At 36.5% G+C, this 25,399-nt stretch overlaps 1 protein-coding gene across 3 annotated transcripts in view; it reads left to right on the top strand.

Annotated features, from left to right (window-relative positions):
• The window catches only part of ERP44 (endoplasmic reticulum protein 44), a 90,057-nt gene that overhangs the window by 45,473 nt on the left and 19,185 nt on the right, over positions 1 to 25,399 (top strand). For all 3 annotated transcript variants that reach the window (XM_057720208.1, XM_057720209.1, XM_057720210.1), the window contains 5 exons: positions 13,318 to 13,502; positions 14,766 to 14,881; positions 17,684 to 17,741; positions 20,663 to 20,779; positions 24,595 to 24,706. In XM_057720208.1, coding sequence (XP_057576191.1) covers positions 13,318 to 13,502; positions 14,766 to 14,881; positions 17,684 to 17,741; positions 20,663 to 20,779; positions 24,595 to 24,706 — 588 coding nt within the window. The remainder of the gene's footprint in view (positions 1 to 13,317; positions 13,503 to 14,765; positions 14,882 to 17,683; positions 17,742 to 20,662; positions 20,780 to 24,594; positions 24,707 to 25,399) is intronic.

Raw genomic sequence — 25,399 nt, forward strand, 5'->3', positions numbered from 1 at the left:
TATGTTCCGCGTTAGAAAGTGAGAAGTTTTTATAAGAGCTAAGAATAGGAAGACATTAAAGACATTAAGAATAGGAAGACAATTATAGACAATACTGTATTAACATCAAACTTGCTAAGAGACTGGATGTTAATTATTCCTACCACACACAAAAAAAAAGAAATCATAATTGTGTAAAGTGATAGGAGTGTTAGCTAACACTGCAGTGAGGATCCTATTGTAATATTGCAGGATAGCAATGTATCAAACCAACATGTTGTACACCTTAAACTTATACAGTGTTATATGTCAACTATATTTCAGTAAAAAAAGTGAAAAAAAAAAAGAAAATATACAGTGAAGAGTTCATGTGCATAAATGGAACTTGGATGAGCAGGTTTAGTCAGAATGCTGAGTAAGCTTATAGGCTTTGTAATTTTTTGGTTTAGGGTTTTATTTTGTTGTTGTGTTTTTGTTGTTTTTGTTTTTGTTTTTTAACCACATTGTAGGAGGGCATGGTTTGGGAATGGAAAAAGTACATAGGCAGCAGTGGTCCTTATCCTGGAACCAGAACAGTAAGACCTTGCTGTTGAAGTCATCTGCCTCTTTTACTGTCTGACGTGGATAATCATGAGCAGGGAGGGACACTGCTGAGACAAGAGCAAGAGGCATGTCCCCATTTGGAACCCTGCTGGGCCTTACGCAGGCAGGCTGGCAGCAGAACCCATCAAGGAAAAGGCATGACCATCGAAGCAAAAGTGCATGCTAATTTTCCAATCAGCGAGCTATTAACCTTCTTAAATTTATAATTCCTTTGACATCCATTTTAACATTTGATCCATCCAGTTAATAATAATTAAAAAACCCCTCCATTTATTATCTCCTTAAGTCATTCTTTGTTATACTCTCAAAATGTCACATTGCAATTATCTTAAAATCACTTTTGACCAAAGCTTGTAAAAAGTCACCTTTATGTCTGAGATTATTGATCAATGTAATTTTAGGGCTTTTGCTTCTTAATAATTAAAGGCCACCTCATTGTGCAGTATACCTGATGCCATGATGTTGTTTGAGAATTAAGCAACCAAGTATCTATTCCTCTAATAGTTTTTAAGTGTTATTTAATCTTTTTCTGTCCATAACTACAATTTTAAGGCCACCTAAAGGTTGTACTGTTTAAGTTGGTAAACAGACTCTTATTTCTGCCAGGGCTATTGTAGTGGCTTCCCTTACTTGTCTCCCTGGTTCTCTACCACTGTCAGGTGAATATTTTTAAAGCCCAGCTCTGCTGCTCAGTGACTGCTTATCACGTGTAGGATAAAATTCAGATTCCATTAATTTAGCACTTCAGACTCTCTGGAGTCCATCTGTAGCTTTATTTATTTTACTTCTAGTTTATGCATATTTGCTATTAGCACACTGTTTTCCCATTATGCTCACTAATTCACCAAGTTAAGGAAGTTGAAAGCATTATATTGTCTCTAGCAGTGCCTCTTGCTGTCCAATTTCATGCTGATCCTTAGGCCACAAATAGAAAATGGATGTTTCGTGTTAGACTAGTTCATTTCTTTCTGGGTCTGTTGCATATCCTTTCTGCCAGATCCTTTAGGGATTAAATTCTTTGGCAAATTAGGCACCAGCTAGTCTAATTTAGCTTTAAACACATTGAATGTGCACCTAAATGGGACCTAGTAGGATATATTTACCCTTCACAGGGCTTGATATTATTGATTTAAATTTTTTTTTTTAAGTTATTGTTATCTTGCCGATAGGATGGGCCAGATGTGTTCTCTGGTAGTTTTAGATTGTTACTTCTTGATTACAACTGAGCGTGCTTTTACATGTTTATTGGCCATTCTTGTTTCTTTTATAAATTGACTGATATTGTAGCCCATTTATCTTTTTGGTGGTCCTTTTGTTACTGTTCTTTATATATTCTGAATGTTAATAATTTGTCTCATATATGTCACCAATATCTTCCTTCCAGTTTGTCTTAAAAATTCATGGTGTTCTTCAGCATCTAAATGCTTCCTTGCCTATGCAGCTTCAAAATCTGGCAAATCTCTTGATTGTATGTTTCTTTCTGATGCAGGCAGGCCCTTTATACAATTAGACAGTGTCTCCTAAGCACTACAAGGCCATGAGAGATTCTACTGTGTCTTTTTAGCCCAGTCCCCAGCTTCCTATGCCACCCCTATACTCAGTAAATATCCTCTGGGGAAAACTTCCTGTGCATTTCAGGCTCCATTTCAGTCCACCATTCCAGCCCAGGTACTATTAAAATTTTCAGTAAGTTCTCTTTCGCTCTGCCTATGCGGATGTAATCCTTAGCCCTAAGTCTGCACAAGTTGCAGATTTAATTTGTAACAGGAATATTGCATAGGAAATCTGTAGGAAAAAAAATGCCAGTGAATGAGCTTTTGGTTACTTAGGAATGGTCCTTTCCTTTCTGGAATTTCAATTCATTTAGTCTTCATTAGTTTCAAGTCTCTGATATCTTTAAGAATGAGATTAAAAAAAAAAAGTCAGCTTTTTCCCCTAGTTATCACAGCAGGAGCAATAGATTTCTGCTATCTGCTATATCCTGCTTGAGAGTGGAAATCCTTTCGTAGATTCTCTTTGGGGTTTTCTGTGAACCCAATAAGAGCATCTGCAAATAATGACATTTTAATTCTTTTCGTGTGTGTGTGTATGTGTGTATTTCTTTTTCTTACCTTATTACACTAAGAACTCTAGTACAGTGTTATGCAGAGGCGACGGCAGACATTTTTATTTCTTTTTGATCTCAGCAGGATAACTTTTAGTGTTTTACTATTAAGTTGTTTTGTATTTGTCTTTTAGATATCCTTTATCAAATTAAGGAAGTTCCCTTTTGTTCCTGGTGTGACAGAATTTATAAATATGAGTGGATGTTGATTTTACCAAAAGTTTGTCTTCTTCTTTTGAGAAGTAGTAGAACCTTTCTCTTTTATTCTGTTATGTCATGAATTACACTGATTGGCTTTTTAAACATTAAGCTGAAGTGCATACACAAAAATAAACTCAAAATGGATTAAAGACCTAAGTGTAAGGCCAGATACTATAAGACTCTTAGAGGAAAACATAGGCAGGACACTCTGACATATATCACAGCAAGATCTTTTTTGACCCACCTCCTAGAGTAGTAAGAATAAAAACAAAAATAAACAAATGGGACCTAATTAAACTTAAAAGCTTTTGCACAGCAAAGGAAATCATAAACAAGGCAAAAAGTCAACCCTTAGAATGGGAGAAAATATGTGCAACTGACAAAGACTCAATCTCCAAAATATACAAACATCTCATGCAGCTCAATATCAAGAAAACAAACAATCCAATAAAAAAAATGGGTGGAAAACCTAGACATTTTTCCAAAGAAGACATACGGATGGCCAACAAGCACATGAAAAGATGTTCAACATCACTAATTATTAGAGAAATGCAAATTAAAACTACAGTGAGATATCACCTCACACCAGACAGAGTGGCCATCATCAAAAAATCTACCAACAAATGCTGGAGAGGGTGTGGAGAAAAGGGAACCCTCCTGCACTGCTGGTGGGAATGTAAATTGATACAACCACAATGGAGAACAGTATGGAGGTTCCTTAAAAAACTAAAAGTAGAAGTACCATGTGACCCAGCAATCCCACTACTGGGCATATACCCAGAGTAAACCGTAATTCAAAAAGACACATGCCAGCAAAAGCAGTTCTAAGAGGGAAGTTTATAGCAATACAGTCCTACCTTAAGAAACAAGAAAATGATCGAATAAACAACCTAACCTTACACCTAAAACAACTAGAGAAAGAAGAACAAAGAAACCCCAAAGTGAGCAGAAGGAAAGAAATCATAAAGATCAGAGCAGAAATAAATGAAAAAGAAAGGAAAGAAACCATAAGAAAAATAAATAAAACTAAAAGCTGGTTCTTTGAGAAGATTAACAAAATTGATAAACCATTAGCCAGACTCATCAGGAAAAAAAGGGAGAAGATGTAAATCAACAGAATTAGAAATGAAAAAGGAGAAGTAACAACGGACACCTCAGAAATACAAAAGATCATGAGAGACTACTACAAGCAACTATAGGCCAATACATTGGATAACCTGGAAGAAATGGATACATTCTTAGAAAAATACAATGTTCCAAGACTGAACCAGGAAGAAATAGAAACCATGAACAGACCAATCACAAGTACGGAAATTGAGGCAGTGATTAAAAATCTCCCAACACACAAAAGCCCAGGACCAGATGGATTCCCAGGAGAATTCTATCAAACATTTCAAGAAGAGTTAACACCTATCCTTCTCAGACTCTTCCAAAATATTGCAGAAGGCGGAGCACTCCCAAACTCATTCTACGAGGCTACCATCACCCTGATACCAAAACCAGGCAAAGATGTCACAAAAAAAGAAAACTACAGACCAATATCACTGATGAATATAGATGCAAAAATCCTCAACAAAATACTAGCTAACAGACTCCAACAGCACATTAAAAAAATCATACCCCATGATCAAGTGGGGTTTATCCCTGGGATGCAAGGATTCTTCAATAGACGCAAATCAATCAATGTGATACATCATATCAACAAATTGAAGGATAAAAACCATATGATCATTTCAATAGATGCAGAAAAAGCTTTTGACAAAGTTCAACATCCATTTATGATAAAAGCTCTCCAGAAAATGGGCATAGAAGGAAATTACCTCAACATAATAAAAGCCAAATATGAAAAACCAAAAGCCAACATCGTTCTCAATGGAGAAAAACTGAAAGAATTCCCTCTAAGAACAGGAACAAGACAAGGGTGTCCACTCTCAGCACTATTATTCAACATAGTTTTGGAAGTTTTAGCCACAGCAGTCAGAGAAGAAAAAGAAATAAGAGGAATCCAAATTGGAAAAGAAGAAGTAAAATTGTCACTCTTTGCAGATGACATGATATTATATATAGAAAACCCGAAAGACTCTACCAGAAAACTGCTAGCACTAATTGATGAGTTTAGTAAAGTAGCAGGATACAAAATTAATGCCCAGAAATCTCTTGCATTCCTATACACTAACAACGGAAGAGCAGAAAGAGAAATTAAGGAAACTCTCCCATTCACCATTGCAACCAAAAGAATAAAATACCTAGGAATAAACCTGCCTAAGGAGGCAAAAGATCTGTATGCAGAAAACTTGAAGACATTGATGAAAGAAATCAAAGACGACACAAACAGATGGAGGGACATACCATGTTCCTGGATTGGAAGAATCAACATCGTGAAAATGACTGTACTACCCGAAGCAATTTACAGATTCAGCGCAATCCCGATCAAATTACCAATGGCATTTTTCACAGAACTAGAGCAAGAAATCTTACGATTTGTATGGAAACGCAAAAGACCCCGAATAGCCAAAGCAATCTTGAGAAGGAAAAATGGAGTTGGTGGAATCAGGCTTCCTGACTTCAAACTATACTACAAGGCCATAGTGATCAAGACAGTATGGTACTGGCACAAAAATAGAAAGGAAGATCAATGGAATAGAATAGAGAACTCAGAAGTAAGCCCAAACATATATGGGCACCTTATCTTTGACAAAGGAGGCACGAGTATACAATGGAAAAAAGACAGCCTCTTCAATAAGTGGTGCTGGGAAAATTGGACAGCAACATGTAAAAGAATGAAATTAGAACACTTCCTAACACCATACACAAAAATAAACTCCAAATGGATTAAAAACCTCAATGTAAGGCCAGACACTATAAAACTCCTGGAGGAAAACGTAGGCAGAACACTCTATAACATCCATCAAAGCAAGATCCTTTTGGACCCACCTCCTAGAATCATGGAAATAAAGTCAAGAATAAACAAATGGGACCTCATGAAACTTAAAAGCTTTTGCACAGCAAAAGAAACCATAAACAAGACTAAATGGCAACCGTCAGAATGGGAAAAAATAATTGCCTATGAAACAACGGACAAAGGATTAACCTCCAAAATATACAAGCAGCTCATGAAGCTTAATACCAAAAAAGCAAATAACCCAATCCACAAATGGGCAGAAGACCTCAATAGACATTTCTCCAAAGAAGATATACAGATGGCCAACACACACATGAAAAGATGCTCAACATCACTAATCATCAGAGAAATGCAAGTCAAAGCCACAATGAGGTATCACCTCACACCGATCAGAATGGCCATCATCACAAAATCTGGAAACAACAAATGTTGAAGAGGGTGTGGAGAAAAGGGAACTCTCCTGCACTGTTGGTGGGACTGTAAGTTGGTACAGCCACTATGGAAAACAATTTGGAGGTTCCTTAAAAAACTACAAATAGAACTACCATATGATCCAGTAATCCCACTACTGGGCATATACCCAAAGAAAACCATAATCCCAAAAGAAACTTGTACCATAATGTTTATTGCAGCACTATTTACAATAGCCAGGACATGGAAGCAACCGAAATGCCCATCAACAAATGAAGGGATACAGAAGATGTGGCATATATATACAATGGAATATTACTCAGCTATAAAAAGGGATGAGATGGAGTTATATGTAATGAGGTGGATAGAACTACAATCTGTCATACAGAGTGAAGTAAGTCAGAAAGAGAAGGACAAATATTGTATGCTAACTCACATATACAGAATCTAAAAATGGTACTGATGAACTCAGTGACAAGAACAAGGAAACAGATACAGAGAATGGACTGGAGAACTCAAGGTATGGGAGGGGGCGGGGGGGTGAAGGGGAAACTGAGAAGAAGCGAGAGAGTAGCACAGACATATATATACTACCAACTGTAAAATAGTCAGCGGGAAGTTGTTGTATAACAAAGGGAGTCCAACTCGAGGATGGAAGATGCCTTAGAGGACTGGGGCAGGGAGGGTGGGGGGGACTCGAGGGGGGGGCGTCAAGGAAGGGAGGGAATATGGGGATATGTGTACAAAAACAGTTGATTGAACCTGGTGTACCCCCAAAAAAAAAAAAATGGTACTGATGAACTCAGTGACAAGAACAAGGATGCAGATACAGAGAATGGACTGGAGAACTCGAGGTATGGGAGGGGGCAGGGGGTGAAGGGGAAACTGAGACAAAGCGAGAGAGTAGCACAGACATATATATACTACCAACTGTAAAATAGTCAGTGGGAAGTTGTTGTATAACAAAGGGAGCCCAACTCGAGGATGGAAAATGCCTTAGAGGACTGGGGCGGGGAGGGTGGGGGGGACTCAAGGCGGGGGGAGTCAAGGAAGGGAGGGAATACAGGGATATGTGTATAAAAACAGATGATTGAACCTGGTGTACCCCCCCCCAAAAAAAAAGACACATGCACCCCAGTGTTCATTGCAGCACTATTTACAATAGCCAGAACATGGAAACAACCTAAATGTCCCTCAACAGAGGAATGGATAAGGAAGATGTGGTACATATATACAATGAAATATTACTCAGCCATAAAAAGGAACAAAATTGGGTCATTTGTAGAGATGTGGGTGGACCTAGAGACTGTCATACAGAGTGAAATAAGTGAGAAAGAGAAAAACAAATATTGTCTATTAATGCATTTATGTAGAATCTGAAAAAATTGGTATAGGTGATCTTATTTACAAAACAAAAATAGAGACACAGACATAGAGAACAAACATGGATACCAAGGGGGAAGGCGGGGTGGGATGAATTGAGAGATTGGGATGGACATATATACACTATTGATACTATGTATAAAATGGATAGCTAATGAGAACCTACTGTATAGCACAGGGAACTCTATTCAGTGCTCTGTGGTGACCTCAGTGGAAAGGAAATCCAAAAAAGAGGGGATATATGTATAGATATAGGTGATTCACTTTGCTGTACAGTAGAAACTAACAACATTGTAAAGAAACTATACTCCAATAAAAATTAGGAAAAAAAAATGACACACCAATAGAAAAATAGGCAAAAGACTTGAACAGGTCAAAGAAGATACCCAAATGGCCAATAACTACATGAAAAGGTGTTCAACTTCATTAGTAATCAGGGAAACGCAAATTAAAACCACAATGCAATAGCACTATATACCTGCTAGAGTGGCTAAAATGAAAAAGGAGTGAGTGAGGATATGGAGTAATCAGAACTGGTGGGAAGGTCAGTTGTTACCATCACTTTGGAAAACTTTTTGGCAGCTTCTACTAAAACAGAACATACCTAGACCTTTGACCCAGGAATTCTGCCTCTAGGTATAGATCCAACATGTTCACCAAAAGACACGTACCATGCTAGAATATTCATAGCAACACTATTCATAATGGGCAAAACCTGGAACCTGTGCAAATGTCCATTGATAGTAGAATGGATAAAATAAAGTGTGGTATAGTCACACCGTGGAGTATTACACAGCCATGCAGCTAAATAATGTACAACCACGGGCAACAACGTGGCTGGATCCCACAAACAGAATGTTGAGTGAAAGGAGCTGCAGACAAAAGAGGACAAGAGAGGACATGATGCCACTTACACAGAGAACAAGAACATCAAAGTTTGAGAGGACAGTGGTTCCTTATGTGGGGAGTTGGAAGGGGGCACAGAGGGGGCTGCAGGGGAGCTGGTTGTGTTTATGTCTTTTGTGTATGTGTGTTCATGTCTTTATCTGGGTGCTGGCTATATGTTGTGTTCACCCTGTATGCACTTACGGTATAGGTATAGATATAGAAATAGATATATAGATATAGTTATAGATATGTTATCTTTTAATAGAAAATTGTACTCCCCAAAGTAAATTATATGTAATCATATAGATTAAATACAAAAATGTCGTTAAGTGACAAAAGCAAATGCAGAATGTAAAAATAAAAATAAACAGAAGTGCTAGACTAATTCCAGCTTGTGATACATTATCTTTTGTACATAGTGTTAAATTTACTTTAATACTTTCTTTTCAAGTTTTCCATCTTATGTTCTTGATTGAGAGTAACATATATTTTTCTTTTCTCATCATTTCCTTGTCAGATTTGGCAGAAAGATTATGTTGACCTCATAAAATTTGGGGGAAATTTCCCCTCTTTTTGTTTTCTCTGGAATGGTTGTATAAATACCCTTATTGGCTCCTTAAATATTTGTAGAGTTTGCTGGTAAAGTTTCCTAGGAATGGAGTTTTCTTTGTGAGAAGGCTTTGCATTATGGATTCAGTTTGCTTAATAATTTTAGGACCAGTTATATTTTCTAGTGTTGGTTTGGTGAGTTGTGATTTCATGGGAATTTTTCTATTTTATCTAAACCTCCAAACTTATTGTCATTAAGTTATTGATAATATTCTCTTATCTGAGTTAAAGACTCGTGCTATATTCCTGAAATTGTTTTCTTTTTTTTTTTCTAGGTTAGTCTCTCTAGGGCTTTATTGATTTTACTAACCTTTGCAAAGAACCAGATTTTGGCTTTTTTGTTTTTTTGCATTGTATATTTATTTTCAACTTCATTAATTTCCACTTTTATCTTTTTCATTCACTTTCCTTCTGTTTTTGTTGTTATTTTATGATTTTTTTTTAGATTAATGCTTAACTTCTTATTTTCCAGCCTTTCCCTCCCAACATATCAATTTTAACTTTATAAATTTCATTCTAAGTATTGCTTTGGCTGCATGCTGCAAGTTCTGATATGTATTTTCATTATTGTTCAGTTCATACTGTTTTCCAGTTTCCCTTTGTAATTTCATCTTTGATCCATGGCATATAGAAGTTACTGTATTCTCATTATGAGTTGAATCATTTGAAAGTTGTTGAGACTTTTTTTTGTGATTCATCATCTGTTTGTTTTTTGTATGATGTACATAGCTGCAGAAAATGTATATGTTGCAGCTTTGGGGTAGTGATTAATATATGTGTCAAATAATTCAGGTTTCTTAGTTGTGTTGTTCAAATTCTCTATATTTTATTGATTATATTTGCTATATCAGTTGCTATAGAAGGTATAATAATCTCCCATCCTGATTATAGATTTTCCTTGTAGTTTTGTCATTTTTTACTTTATATATTTTTAGGTTTTTATTTGACACATACAAATTCAGAATTGTTACATCTGCCTGGGAAATTTAACTTTTTATTAGTATGAAGGGTCCTTCTTGATCTCTAGTAATGCTTTTTGCCTTAATGTGTACATATTTACTATTAATATAGCTATGTAAGATTTCTTTTGGTTAGTTTTATATGGTATATTTTTCCCCCATCCTTTTAATTTCAAGATTTTTGCATCCTTATGTTTAGATGTGTATTTTACAAGTTAGATTTTACTTTTGCACCTTTGTCAAAAATCACTTTTACATATATAGTTGGGTCTGTTTCTGAACTCTATTCCAATGATCTATTTGTCTTTATGCCAATATCACACTGTCTAGGTTACTGTAGGTTTACAGTTAGTGTTGAAGTCCACTAGTGTTTAAGTCTTCTAATTTTGTTTATTGGGTTCATTGGTCTATATTTTTTTTATAATGTTTTTGTCTGGTTTGGATATAAGGGTAATGCTGGCCTCATAGAATGAGTTGGGAAGTAATCCCTTATCAATTTTTGGGAAAAGTTTGTGTGGAAAGGGAATTATTTCTTCCTTAAATATCTGTTAGAATTAGCCAATGAAGCTCTCAGTGGAAAGAGCTTAAAATATGTATTTTTGAAAGAGAAAAACACATCATGAATTTTTGCTAGTAGTTTCAATTCAAACCAAATATTACGGGGTTTTTACTTAATTTCCTCAATTTTATATTTGTATCTTTTTTTCTTGTGCTGAAAATCTTGATTCTTAATAGCATCAGCATGATTACTCATGTGCTTTATCTATAATGTGTGTATTTAGTTCAGAATAACAATTATAGTATTAAAAATTTTTAATCTAATTTTGTTTTACTGGTAAACATTTCCTTGATCCCAAGTCAAAACTATAAAACCAAGGTATAGTCAGAGAAATAAAAATTCCATTTCTGGCCTCTCCTTGCATTTTCTTCCATTGATGTTGTTCTTTGGAGGAGGTAGGGGGGCAAATATATATATATTTTATATATAAAGAAAGACGGAGAAGAAACTTGGAAAATAAGTAGAGAGAGAGATATATATCTTTCTGTCACCTTCTCTGAACCTGGCTTTTTTCACTAAACAGCGTGTCTTGGAGATTGCTCCTTAGCAGCACAAAGAGATCTTTTTTATTCCTTTATGTAACAGCCTAGAACTTCATTGTATGGGTGTACCATACTTTATTTAACCAGTCTCCTACTGATAGATCTTTGGGGGAAATAGTAACTTAAAAAGACATTTTGCACATTCTAGACCATAGCATTGTAGAATTGGCTAGTCGAACTATTTAAGCTAATTTTAACAGCATTTTTATTAAAAACTTTTTCATTTATATATCACTACAAAAATTCATTTTACAATATGTTAGGTTTCAGTGTGTAGTGTGCTGGGGGCTGAATGAGTTTTTTAGTTAGGGAGGCAAAGTTCTGTACTTTTTATTATTTCTTTGGGCTGATTTTCTTGTAAGTAGGGTAAGCCTAAGCCTTTGTGGCCTTTGCCTTATGATAGGTGCCTCTTTATCTTAAAAGACTTCTCCTTGCTTATACAACCAGTCTTACCCCTCAGTTTGTAGTACCAATTTAATCTAATTAATTCCTTGATTAGGTAATAGAACCCACCATTTTTACAACACCAAAGACATGTTTTCTTTGAAAAAGGGCTTATGGCTGATATATCCACTAGTGTTTTGCTTCAAAAAGTATTGACTCCTAAACCAAACAGATTAATGTCTATATTAAATACTTGTATATTAAGATATCTTAATATTATTTCAGATTTCTGTGATTTCTGTGAAAATACTCTCCTTGATCTCACATATGACCAGCAGTTCTGTTTGTTTGCTCCTGTCTGTCCTCTGTTTAAAGAATTTTAATAGTCAAGTATATTTCCCCCTTTATAAATCCTCCATGGAATTTAACAGAGTGTTATGTGCTCTTAGTCACATAGTCTTTTCTCCAAACCCTCTTCTGAGAACCCACATTCCATCCTTAACTTCTCACACACTGTTCTGGCATTCTCTGATTGCTTATCTTAGAAAAAAATGCAACCTTGACTTATCAAAATAGTGTAAGTACTTTTACCTCTTTCTAGGCAGTGTAAGGACCTTAGAATACTTCCTTAGAATCATTAACCTCTGCTTACTTCACCTCCCCCAGTTTATATGTTGTTGTTGTTATTATGTATTTTAATTTGTGTCAGACCCTACAGGGCATAATTATTGTTGTCGTTTTGTATAGTCAGTATTCATTTAGATTTTTAAAAATCTTTACTGAGGTATAGTTGACTTACAACTAACTGTACATATCTAAAGTGTACAAATTAAGTTTTGACCTATGTGTATACCCATGAAACTGTCAGCACGCATATATGTATATACCCTGTGGTACTGTTGTTTCTACCATCTCATCTTCTAGAAAATTAAGATGGTTAACAGAGTTGATTACAGTTCTGTTTGTATTGTTTTTGTTTTATAACTACTAGGAATAGAGGTGGGCCTAGAGGTTTTTCATGTTTTGTGCCAGTATTTTAGAATTCTGCTCTCATTTTGGAACCCAGTTAAAAAATTTTTTTTTACCTCTTTTAAGCTACTTATGCTCACTCAGGTCCCCTTCACTCTAAAAATGTAGTGCATCTTTTATCATTCTCATACATGTGACTAGTGTGACATTTGAGTTTTACCAGTGTCTAGAAACCACTGATTTCTCCTATTTGCAACCTCTTAAAAATGACAGCAGAAAAATTTAAAGGCTTTTTCATTCTGATTGAGTCTGTATCTTAGTAATTGTGATTCTTAAAAGTGAGATCAGCATACATTTTTACTTAGTTTCTTATTTTGAGATTATAAATACTAATTTTAATGATTTGTGTGAGACTATACCCATAGGTCATAATAAAGAGATTTTTTTGTGTGTGTATACTGCTGTTAAGAGTTTACTCTGTCATGCATGTGTATTGTCTTGTTTCATCCTTACAACAACCCTGTGTAGTAGAAATTATTATGTCTACCTAACAGATGAGAAACGAAGGCATGGAGAGTTCATGCACCTTACAAGTTCACACAGCCAGTAAACAGCTTTGGGATTTACACCAGGCAATCTCTGCCTGGAGCCTGGCCCCTGAACCAAAATAAACTCGGTGTGATTTATTTTTTTCTCTAACGCTGGAAAAGAATTATAGGAACCAAAATGCTCTCCCTAAGTAATTGTAAGATCTCTGTTGGGCTAATGGGCTCACTCAGACTAAATTTGAGGGTGAAGTTAATTTTTTTTTTCCATTCTTTTAGCTGATATAGCCCAGAGATATAGGATAAGCAAATACCCAACCCTCAAATTGTTTCGTAATGGGATGATGATGAAGAGGGAATACCGGGGTCAGCGATCAGTGAAAGCACTTGCAGATTACATCAGGCAACAAAAAAGCGACCCCGTTCAAGAACTTCATGACTTAGCAGGAATCACCACTCTTGACGTAAGTTATTAACTTTTGCTGGATCAAATGAACATTGCCCACTTAGTTAATGTAAACAAATTCTTATGCAGTCAGAGAATCTGGCATTTTCTTATAGTTCATTGCAATGGATTTGATATATTGAGATATATATACTTAAGTTGAATTTTTCTTGAATTAATTCTCAAGGAAAATGCTAATGTTTTACTGAAACCTTTGGATAAAATGTATATAGCAATACAGTAAAGTTGCACTAATTTGAATTAATTGAGGGCAAAGGATAGCCTGAATTATGAAGAAATAGAAGTTAATGTCAAGCATGAACAACCAAAGTTTCTGTATTTTGCTTAGTGGAGACCCTCAGGGTATCTGCTCTGATTACTCCTGTATCAGCAATTTATATAAGTTTTAGTGTCCCTTGACCTAGCCGCCCTTAATAATAAGTTGACAGATCCTTTTCTTTGTACACTAAGAAGTGTTTTAAAAACAAACAAATGAAAACAATTGAATTTGGGCTTTAGATCGTCATTGCTAGATTGTCATTGTGACTTGATTTTTACCCTGCTTACAAAATGAACAAGTCAGCCAGTTACCATTTCATGGATACTGTTAGACGATATAAGGCTCCTGGGTCAGAGACAAAGGATTTTCGTGCTCATACAAACAGTGTGAGCATATTTGCATTTGTTTCCTTTCTCCCCCGAGTCCTTGGAGGTAACACGGAGGGCCCAGGTGGATCCCTGCTCATGCAGGGGGTTGTGTGATAGGAGAACTCAGAACCAACAGTAAGCCTGCTCTTTGTCCTAAAGGGAGACATTACTTCATACCTCAGGATTGCTTGCTGCAAGCACAGCCCTAAGAGATGGCCTGGGTCAAGAGTGGTCAGGCTCTAGCATTTTGTGTATACCTAAATGTGTAGAAGTGTGAGAGACCCATGGTGGAGTCTCTACTAACAACCACATGTTACAAATTGATGTATTATGTTAACACATCTTAGAATTAGTCGTCTTATTTAGGAAAAGACTGTCACTGATCAAACAGTTATCTATTTCTTGAAATTTTAAAATAAAATGCTAGAAGGAAATTATTGTATTAGATGATAGTTAAGATTGTTTTCAACCAAATGCAACCTTTAATAGTTTTGGACTAGGTGTTAAAAGCCATTTATGCATTTATAGTCATACTTCATTTGGAGATAATTGAACAGCAGCTGGGTTAATGAAATAACATGCTCCTTAAAGAACTATATATGTTTATAAAGTAATTATATACTTTATTTTACAGCGCAGCAAAAGAAATATCATTGGATATTTTGAACAGAAGGATTCAGAAAACTATAGGGTTTTTGAAAGAGTAGCAAATATTTTGCATGATGATTGTGCCTTCCTAGCTGCATTTGGGTAAGTAGCCTAATTCAGAGTGTGTCAGTGGGTCGGGTCAGCTCAGCTGCCATATTAAATTCTTGTTGTGTGTGGTCGTTTTCTGAAGATGACCTCTCCAAAGATTATCTCAGTCCTCTTAAAGTCACCAACAAGTTTTTACACCTATCTCTGACCTCTTTTTAAGAGTTTAGTCTGTTAAGTATTCTTTCTATTCTATATTCTATTTCAACATGTGGGTAAGAGGAAAAGGATGGACAGGTTAACAGCTAACTCTCATACTTTTTTGTTCAGCTCATTTACTAACACTACCCTGTGTCACGAAAAAAATGCTTATTAACCTGTGGGGTTTCCAAACTGAAACAACACAGTCTCTCTCGTTCCTAAGCATGAGCTTCACCTTTTTTCCTCATCTCCGGCTCTCCACCAGCTTTTCTTCTGCCTTCCCTGTCTCAGAGGGACAATGCTCCTTTCCACGGCTAACCTCTTGTTTCCTTGTAATTGTCCCTTCAAAATCTCTGGGGCTTTGATCCATCAGTTGACCTTGCTTCCTCCTGTTTTCAACCTGACCCTTTTCATGAACTCCTTTCCTTTTCTAAAAACATGATTCTCTTTCCTGATCTGTCTCTTCTATGTCTTGAGCTATAATCTCATCTTTCTTTTCATTCTCAGTTTTTTTTCAAAGATTAGTTATGCCTGGCTACCTAGAATTTCTCATACTCTAACCAGTTAAAACACTTTAACCTCCTGGAAGCCGACTTTCACCTCCATTACCCTAGAGAAACTTCTCTCTACACAGTAACAAAGTGACTTCTTAATTAACAAATCCAGTGGCCTTCTTTCAGTCTTAATCCTCTTCATTTTCTCTGAAGGATGTGACCCTCAACTACCCTGTCCTTTTCCTGCTATGTCTGCACTTGAATCTCCCTGGTTTGATCCTTACCTTTCTGATTTCTCTGGCTTTATCTCCTCTCTCTCTCTTTTTTTTTTCTTTCTCTTTCAAAGTGGAATCATTCGTATGGGTCTGTCCTTGACTCTTTCTTCTTATTGGAGTTTCTCTCCCCCATCCTTTGATGTTATACAATATTATTTTTCTTTTTTCTTTGGCCTGTAACTGGTAGACTCTATTGTGGCACCTATCTTGAGTAGAGCCCAGATTTCTGGCACAGTATGTCCTCTTCATTTGGTGACCTTTTTCCTTGTTTTAAATGCTTCTGTAGGTTTTGTATGTGTGTTTTATTGTAAACATTATCAGTGTTTTTTGAAGATTGTTGCACGGAGTAAATAATGAAGGAACTTCTCCCCCATGCTTTTTGCATTACTGTTTCCAGCCATGCAGGCCCCTTGCTATTCCTCAAACACTGCATGCACACTTCTGCAGCAGAGCCTTTGCCCCTTCTGTCTCTATCCGAAGTGCTTTGTCCAGATATCATCTCGTCAGAAAGATCTTTCCTGATAACTATATAAAATAGCACTACCATCATCCAACTTGTCATTCTTTATCTACTTCTTTTCCTTCACAGCACTTTTTTTTTGTTTTTAACCACCCAGGATAAAAATATCTAGTCGTTTGTCTTTTCCCACCAAAATGGAAGCTCCGTGAGAGCACGTTGTCAATTTTGTTCACTGCTGTGTACCAAGTGCCAAGAACATAGCTGGTATAAAGGAAGCACATACTAAATAGTGAATGAATGAATGGAGCGTGTCCTTCCTTTCTGTTCCACTGTCATCAACCTAGCTTAGCATCGCTTGCCCCTAGCTCCTAGCTACTCTAGTCAGAAACTGGAGGTGAATCAGGGTTCAATTAATTTGAATATAATTTAAAGAGAGAAAAAGTTACCCATTTTGACTTAGAATTTGTTGTAGAACTCACTCACCAATTATTTATTCACCTGTTATGTGCCTGTACCAAGCATAGGAAACAGTAAACAAATAAAAAATTATTTATGGAACTATATTCTAATGATATAGGTTATTTGTTGTTTTTTTTTTTAAGAAGGTTTGGTTTTAAAAAAGTAAAAAAGTAGAGAATTCATGGTTGAGTCTGACTTAACAAGCAAATCATACGTTTGTGTGATTGGTTTATGTGACCACATCGATGACCTTGATCCCCAGTTACTAGAAACAATCTGGGGTCAAAAACAGCTATTTAGTGCCAAAACCACCAATCCAAAGATAAACTACTGAGTTACGAAAACAGCTAACTAAAATTTCCCTTTAAAAAAGTCTGCCTGGGGCTTCCTAGGTGGTGCAGTGGTTAAGAACCCGCCTGCCAATGCAGGGGACATGGGTTCGATCCCTGCTCCAGGAGGATCCCACATGCCGCAGAGCAGCTAAGCCCGTGCGCCACAGCTACTGAGCCTGTGCTTTAGAGCCCGTGAGCCACAACTGTTGAGCCTATGTGCTGCAACTACTGAAGCCCACATGCCTAGAGCCCGTGTTCCACAATAAGAGAAGCCACAGCAATGAGGAGCCCACACACCACAACGAAGAATAGCCCCCACTCACTGCAACTAAAAGAAAGCCCGCGCACAGCAAAAAAGACCCGACACAGCCAATAAAATAAATAAATAAATTTATTTAAAAAAAAAAGTCTGCCTGATATTAAATTTTTCCTTTAAATGTATGCTTTTGTTCATTTTAATTCATCGCTTTCATTTTGTTGGTTTTGCATAATCTTATAAGTAGGAAAGAAGATGGACAAGTATATATTTCAAATTGTTATAGTTCATATGTTGCAGAACAACTAGGCAGTTCTGCTTCATTCAAGTATATTACTGCTATTAGTTTTCTTAAAGCCTTATTACTGCTTCTCTCTATTAGGGCTGTTTCAAAACCAGAAAGATACAGTGGAGACAACATAATCTACAAACCACCAGGGGTAAGTTGCTATTTCTTAGTGTGTATAACTTTAAATATAAATACATATATAGTATAATGTGTAGTTTTGTACATGTTAATGTTCACGGAATCATAAAGTTTTAATATAGAAAGGAACCTTAAGGCATCATTTTGTGCTAATCCAAACCTTTCAAAGTAAAGATGAGGACACAAACCTAAAGTCACACAGGCATTTAGTGGCAGAGCTGGGACTAAAGATCCCCTGATCCCCAGGCCTTTTCCAGCTGTCTGTTTTGCCTTCCGTCTGGGACTCAAATTCAAAAAATACTCAGTGTGCTCTGTGATCATCACTCCAACTTAAGTGAGACTGGCCAAGCTCCCAAATCTCCTGGGGTATAAGTTCACCTGGTACTTGCCAGATACTAAGGAGTGCTAGGATGTTTTTAACTCTTGGCTAAAAAGTTAAGTGTGTCTAAACTTAGAAGCAGCTGTTTAGGCCTAGGTGATGGTAGCCACAAATAAGAGACAAAAATCACAGTATTGTCACCCTAAATTGACCTAATGGTCTGTCATTGCAATTTTTCACACACACACAAGTAGAAATCTATAAATTTTTTTTTAATTCATAGTTTTCATTTTAATGTTTTTTGTGGCGTTTTGACACACTAAAGTTTTTAACTTTTCTGTAGTCATATGAATGAATGTTTTGCTTAGAAAGCTCATTTCCTATTTTGAATTCATATAGGTATTTGCCTGTATTTTCTGCAGTTGTGTTTCTTTAATAATAGCTTACATAGTGTGACCATCTCTGGATTATCAGAATCCACATGTCTCTCAGTGTAGTTTGCTTATTAAAAGCACAGGCTCTGGAATGAGACTGTTTTAATGTCAAATCTGCCACCTTCCTTACCACCTCACACCCGTCAGAATGGCCATCATTAAAAGGTCTACAAGTAACAAATGCTGGAGAGTGTGTGGAGAAAAGGGAACCCTCTTACACTGTTGGTGGAATGTAAATTGGTGCAGCCACTATGGAAAATAATACGGAGGTTCCTCAATAATTAAAAATAGAGTTGCCATATGATCCAGCAGTCCCACTCCTGGGCATAAACCCAGATAAAACTGTAATTCGAAAAGATACATGCACCCCTGTGTTCATAGCAGCACTAATTACAATAGCCAAGACATGGAAGCAACCTAAATGTCCATCGACAGATGAATGGATAAAGAAGATGTGGTACATATATACAATGGAATATTACTCAGCCATAAAAAAGAGTGAAATAATGGCATTTGCAGCAACATGGATGGACCTAGAAATTATCATACTAAGGGAAGTAAGTCAGAAAGAGAAAGACAGATATCATATGATATCACTTACATGTGGAATCTAAAATACAATACAGGTCAACATATCTACAAAACAAAAACAGACTCACAGACATGGAGAACGGACTTGTGGTTGTCAAGGGGGAGGGTGGGGAGGAGAGGGAAGGATTGGGAGTTTTGGATTAGCAGAGGCAAACTATTACTATATATAGGATGGATAAACAACAAGGTCCTATTGTATAGCACAAGGAACTATATTCAATATCCTGTGACAAACCATAATGGAAAAGAATATGAAAAAGTATATATATATTCTTATACATATGTATATGTATAACTGAGTCACTTTGCTATACAGAAAAAATTAACACAGCATTGTAAATCAACTATACTTCAGTAGGATAAGAAGATGTGGCATGTATATACAATGAAATATTACTCAGCTATAAGAAGGAATGAGATGGAACTATATGTAATGAGGTGGATAGACCTAGAGTCTGTCATACAGAGTGAAGTAAGTCAGAAAGAGAAAGACAAATATTGTATGCTAACTCACATATACGGAATCTAAAAATGGTACTGATGAACTCAGTGACAAGACAAGAACAAGGACGCAGATGCAGAGAATGGACTGGAGAACTCGAGGTTTGGGGGGGCGGGGGGTGAAGGGGAAGCTGAGACGAAGTGAGAGAGTAGCACAGACATATATATACTACCAACTGTAAAATAGCCAGTGGGAAGTTGCTGTATAACAAAGGGAGTTCAACTCGAGGATGGATGATGCCTTAGAGGACTGGGATGGGGAGGGTGGGGGGGGAGTCGAGGGAGGGAGGGAATACGGGGATATGTGTATAAAAACAGATGATTGAACTTGGTGTACCTCAAAAAAAAAACAATAAATAAAATGAAAAAACAAAACAAAAACTATACTTCAATAAAATAAGAAAAGGAATCTGCTACCTTCCTAGGTGTATAACTCTGGGAAAGTTAATTAGCTTCTCTGTGCTTTAGTTTGTTCATTAGTAAAAATAGCCATGATAGTACTAGTACCTGCTTTATGGGGATGTTTTGAGGATTGAGTCAACACATACAAGGTGCTTGCAGTGGTAAAACAGTGCTTGGTCACAGTAAGTTGGCTTAGGTAATGTTAGCTATTTACCATCACTTTAGGCACTTCATAGATCCTGATGTGAATGTGGAAACAGGATACTGCAGTTAATTAACTTTAGAGATAGCCATACCTTAGATTTATATAGTTTCATGTAGTTTTCAAGGCTTTTTCCACTGGAAGCCTCCAAATTTTCTTCTAACATTTTTGAAGGGAGAGAGAGCTAAATTAAATCATTAGGATAATTCTTTCTTTTCACAATGCCTGCCTGCTATTGATGAGGATACTGGTAAACATTTAATTGATGCAAATCCAAGGGAAAGCAGAAGGCCTAGACATCACAGGTTGGATAATCAGGTCTCTGATAATCACAGAGTTATCAGCTTATTACCATCTATAGTCATGTTTTTTGTTTCTTTTGTATCCCGTGTAGATTTTCTGGGCTCACAGATGGCTTTAAGAATGCATTTTTGCTAGCACAGGTTAGATTTGTTTAATTTTTTTTCCCTTTGTTTTTGTAACAGCATTCTGCTCCAGATATGGTGTACTTGGGATCTATGACAAATTTTGATGGGACTTACAATTGGATTCAAGATAAATGCGTTCCTCTTGTCCGAGAAATTACATTTGAAAATGGAGAGGTACGGGCTTTCTGATATGTGTTGTTTAATTAAGATTTCTGAAAGAGCAGGCTTCCTCAACCCATCTTTCTATTTTACCACAGAACTTATCAGTTGTAAAAATCATGCAGTGAACATAAGTACATCATAGCTATTTCTGTAATACGGACCAGTGGTTCTCCACCTCTGCTGTATTTCCTGCAATAGCAGTGGTTCATGACAGCCTTGAAAATGAGTTTGAAAATGCCTCTCAGGTGATTCTGATCCCACCCTTGGTCGAAGATCTTCAGGATTGCTTTAGAAGCAATGCTCTGCAGATTTTAGTTACAATTAATTAGATACAGTGAATAATCCTTTGGTATGAAAAGGTTTTTCTGATTCCTGTCTATCCTAAAAGAACAAAACTATGTTCTCTTTCCATCGTAAATAATGAAAGCAATTATCAGTTATCATATAACTGACCTCGGTAATCCCATGCACCTGAAATAAAGCCCATCCCAAACTCTGAACAACTCCCACAAAAACAAAACACAAAAACCTAAGAGGTTGGAGGAACAGGTACAAAGAGCTGTGTCTGTGAGGTACATCTCTTTGTTCTTTACTGCATTTGAAACATATCTTTGATTGCATTTTACTCCTTTATTTTCAAAACCCACAGTCTAAGAATGTAACTTTTAAAAAACATTTTAAAAAAAAGTAAAAAAAAAACACTTCCTGTATGCATACATACTTCAAAAGATTATAAGTGCATAGCTCAGGTATTAAATATACAACTCAGGAAATTATCACAGAGTAAGCACACCCATATAATCCCCCCCAAGTCAGAGGTTGACAATTCTGTAAAAAATCAGATAGTAAATGTTTTAAACTTTGCAGTTCATACAGTCTCTGTTACAACTACTCAGCTTTGGAGTTGTGACACAAAAGCAGCCTTAGATAGTACATAAATAAGTGTGGTTGTGTTCCAGTAAAGCTCACTTGCTTGCTTATTTTCTTAGTTTTTATCAAATGAACATCCCTTCTATTTTTCTCGGTTCTCTGGGCTTCAGGTGTGTTTAGCTGAATTAACTTTACATTTTTATTTTATCAGCTCATTTAGTCCTTAAGGTGGAGAAAGATCTAGTAACCTGTCACGATTATTCACCTGCTGTGGCATTTCTTACAGGGAATAGTTTCAAAACAGAATTTAAAGGTATAGACCCTCAAAATCGTAAACGATTAAACAGAGGTCTGTCCCTCCTCCCCCAACCCTGCCTCCCGCCCTACAGTAGTTGGCACATTTAATAATTCTTTAGATTTGTTACATGTTGTAACCAACTACCCATAAATCCTTTCAACTGTGGGGAAAAATTTGTTAACCTCTATAGCTGGTTGTCTTGCTGTCCCTCTCCTGAATCCTTTAATACCTGCTTGGTAAAGAATATGTTGGTATGGATGTGGCCATGGGTACACCTGGAAGCTCTAGCGGCATAAATTACCAGCTACTGTGTTTGTGTGTATTGATAAATTACTTTAGCAAGCTAATTCACATAGATATTCTCAAACTACTAATCTGTTTATTACTTGTCTTTTTTTTTTTTTAAATAAATTTATTTATTTATTTATTGACTGCTTTGGGTCTTCATTGCTGCACAGGGGCTTTCTCTAGTTGTGGCGAGCGGGGCTTACTCCTCATTGTGGTGGCTTCTCTTGTTGCGAAGCATGGGCTCTAGGCACGCGAGCTTCAGTAGTTGTAACACACAGGCTCAGTAGCTGTGGCACACGAGCTTAGCTGCTCCGTGGCATGTGGTATCTCCCTGGGGCAGGGATCAAACCTGTGTCCCCTGCATTGGCAGGTGGATTCTTAACCGTTGCACCACCTAGGAAGTCCCTGTTACTTTGTCTCTTAACAGTTGTTAGTTCATCCATATTTGTGTTTTTTTGTTTAAACAAAATATTTTTTGTTTATTTACAAAATTAGTAATTTTATTACTTAAAGTAATATATTTGTTTCTACTTTTAACTTTTTAGCTCTTAAATTTTCTAAAAGGTAACTGCTGAGTCTTCTTTCCCAATTAGTATTTATTCAGCAACATTTGTGTCTTCATTCATTCAGTCATAGGTTGATTGCACATTAATTGTGTACAAAAATCTGTGCTCAAAGGACAAATGAAATAAGATTCTCTGTCTTTAAGGGGTCTTTGGTCCAGCAGTTCACATGTACAGATGATATAAAGACATGCCCCATGCCACATGAGGGGCACTGAGAAAATGTTCTGAGAGGTCAGAGGAACTGGGCTTGGAGAAACAAATAAGATATTAATTTGAGGCGGTGACTGAGATTGTTGACCTAGTCGAAGTTACCAGGCTAGAGCAGGGAAGTCCAAAGACAGAATCATGGAGGGGTAGTTGCAATTAATGTGTGGGGAAAGAAAAAATGTGAGCGGAAGTGGTAAAATGTGAAGAAGAAGAAATTTTAAGTTAGTTTGCTGAAACATCAGTGTGATGCCAGGAGCTGGGGGGAAGAGAGATGGGAAGTGACTGCTAATGAGTATGGGGTTCCTTTAGGAGTGATGAAATGTTCAGGAATTAGATAGAGTTGATGCCTGCAACCTTGTGAATATAGTAAAACCACCAAATTGTACACTTTAAAATGCTGAATTTTATGGTATGTGAATTAGTCATCTCTTGGTATCGTCCGGGAATTGATTCCCAGACCCCCATGGATACCAAAATCCTTGGATGCTCAAGTCCCTTAGAGTCATCCCTCCAGTATCTGTGGGTTCCACCTCTGTGGATTCAACCAGTCTTGGAACTTGTGGATATGGAAGGCTGACTATATCTTAATGTAAAAAAATGGTAAATGTGATGAAAATCTTAATCATTTATCCTGTGTATGAGTGGAACAGGCTTAAACATAGAGACAGGAACCAGAAGAAAACTCTTATCCTGTAAAATAGGTTCCAGTTTCAGTTTTTTTAGGCTAAGGACATGTTTGCTTTCTGCAGAGGCAGTTCCTAAATTATAGAGAGATAGGCAAAAGAATTGTTCATGGAAATGATTTTACTATGAGGCCCTTTCTGGACTTTTTCTTATGAATCAGAACTTAGCATTTGTCAGAGAGAATAAATGATCAAAATATGCTGTCTGCTTATCATATTTCTCTTGTATTCTCCAATAACTAATAAAAATTTTTTAAATAATAAAAATTTCAAAGTATTTTTGTGTGTGTATACATACAAGGTATATAAAATATACAGATATACTGGCAAGTATTTGTTAATAATGTTGATAAACTGTGTATTGGTTGAAAACTGGCTATGTTAATGGGGCTTTTGTCTTTTGCTCTGAATCACTTTTCAGCTTTTGGTAGGTCTCATGTAAGTGGAGTGGTTTTTGCAATAAACCTTAGAATAAACATAAGTTTGCAAATCAGATTTATTTATTGCTGATACACTCAGTTTTTCAGTGTTATCCATGAAGACTGTTTATCCCCTCATAAAATCAACATCTTGAAAAAGAACCAGCATAGTTCCTTCTTTGATGAACTCACTTTTTAAATGTCATGGCTTCATCCAATACTAGCTAACAGGTCTGCCCTGTGGTTACTTTAAGGCAGATCAGTACCTACAGTGCAGCAGGACATGTGGGTCCTCTGAATGCTTGGATACTTCAGGTGGAAGGCATGCATTCCTTCTTCCATTAAGACATTTATTAACACCATTGGCTCTCTTTTTCCTAGGATGTTGCAGCTGCTGCATGTTATGTGGTCTGGGTTTAAAATTGTTCCTACCTAGAAAATAGCTAGAGCTGAATGGAGAGACCTGATAATTCTCATTGAATACTTCTCTATACAGGAATTGACAGAAGAAGGACTGCCTTTTCTCATACTCTTCCACATGAAAGAAGATACAGAGAGTTTAGAAATATTCCAGAATGAAGTAGCCCGACAATTAATAAGTGAAAAAGGTAGACAGATTAAGGTGTTTATTTATATCCTTCCTTTCTCTATTTTTTTACTTTCTCCCTTTTCCATTACATTAATACTGACATAAACACATTTGGGTTAAAAAATTATTTTAACTGTACTCAACTCCTGAATTTACATGAAAACGTGGGGATGGGAGGCTTTAGTAGAGATAATGTGAAGCAGTAGCTTTAAAAAAAAAAAACCAGAACAAAACAAAAAAACATGACTCTTTTAGCTCTCTAAAATCAAATAGCATGAAAAGTGGACAGTTTTAGGCACTTTCTTCCAGCACCTTGATACTTGTCTGATCCTTTTCTAATAGACAGTCTCAGAGATATTTCTGAGAGAACTTACACAGTCTGATTAACATTTACCGTATTTCTAAATGAAAGAAAGTTGAGTAGTTCTCTGAAGGCTTCTCCAAAGCATCAAAAAGGAATTTGAGGTATCACCAGCTTTGCCTCTATAGTTAGAGAAAAAAGTCAAAATAAACTGAAGGCTTTGTATAGAGCCATGCCCGTATTAGTTGCTGTAAATATTCTTGGGGTGAATTGGATTAAAAATCAACCAATAGGAACTGGAAGGGCATCCTTGATGAAATGAAGATGCTTCTATGAGAACAGATCATATATCAGTTTCTAGAACTTGCTCCCCAGATCTAGGTAATCTGCAAAGCAAATGATTACTCATTT

Source organism: Hippopotamus amphibius, chromosome 2, assembly GCF_030028045.1.
Source record: "Hippopotamus amphibius kiboko isolate mHipAmp2 chromosome 2, mHipAmp2.hap2, whole genome shotgun sequence".
Lineage (NCBI taxonomy): Eukaryota > Metazoa > Chordata > Mammalia > Artiodactyla > Hippopotamidae > Hippopotamus > Hippopotamus amphibius.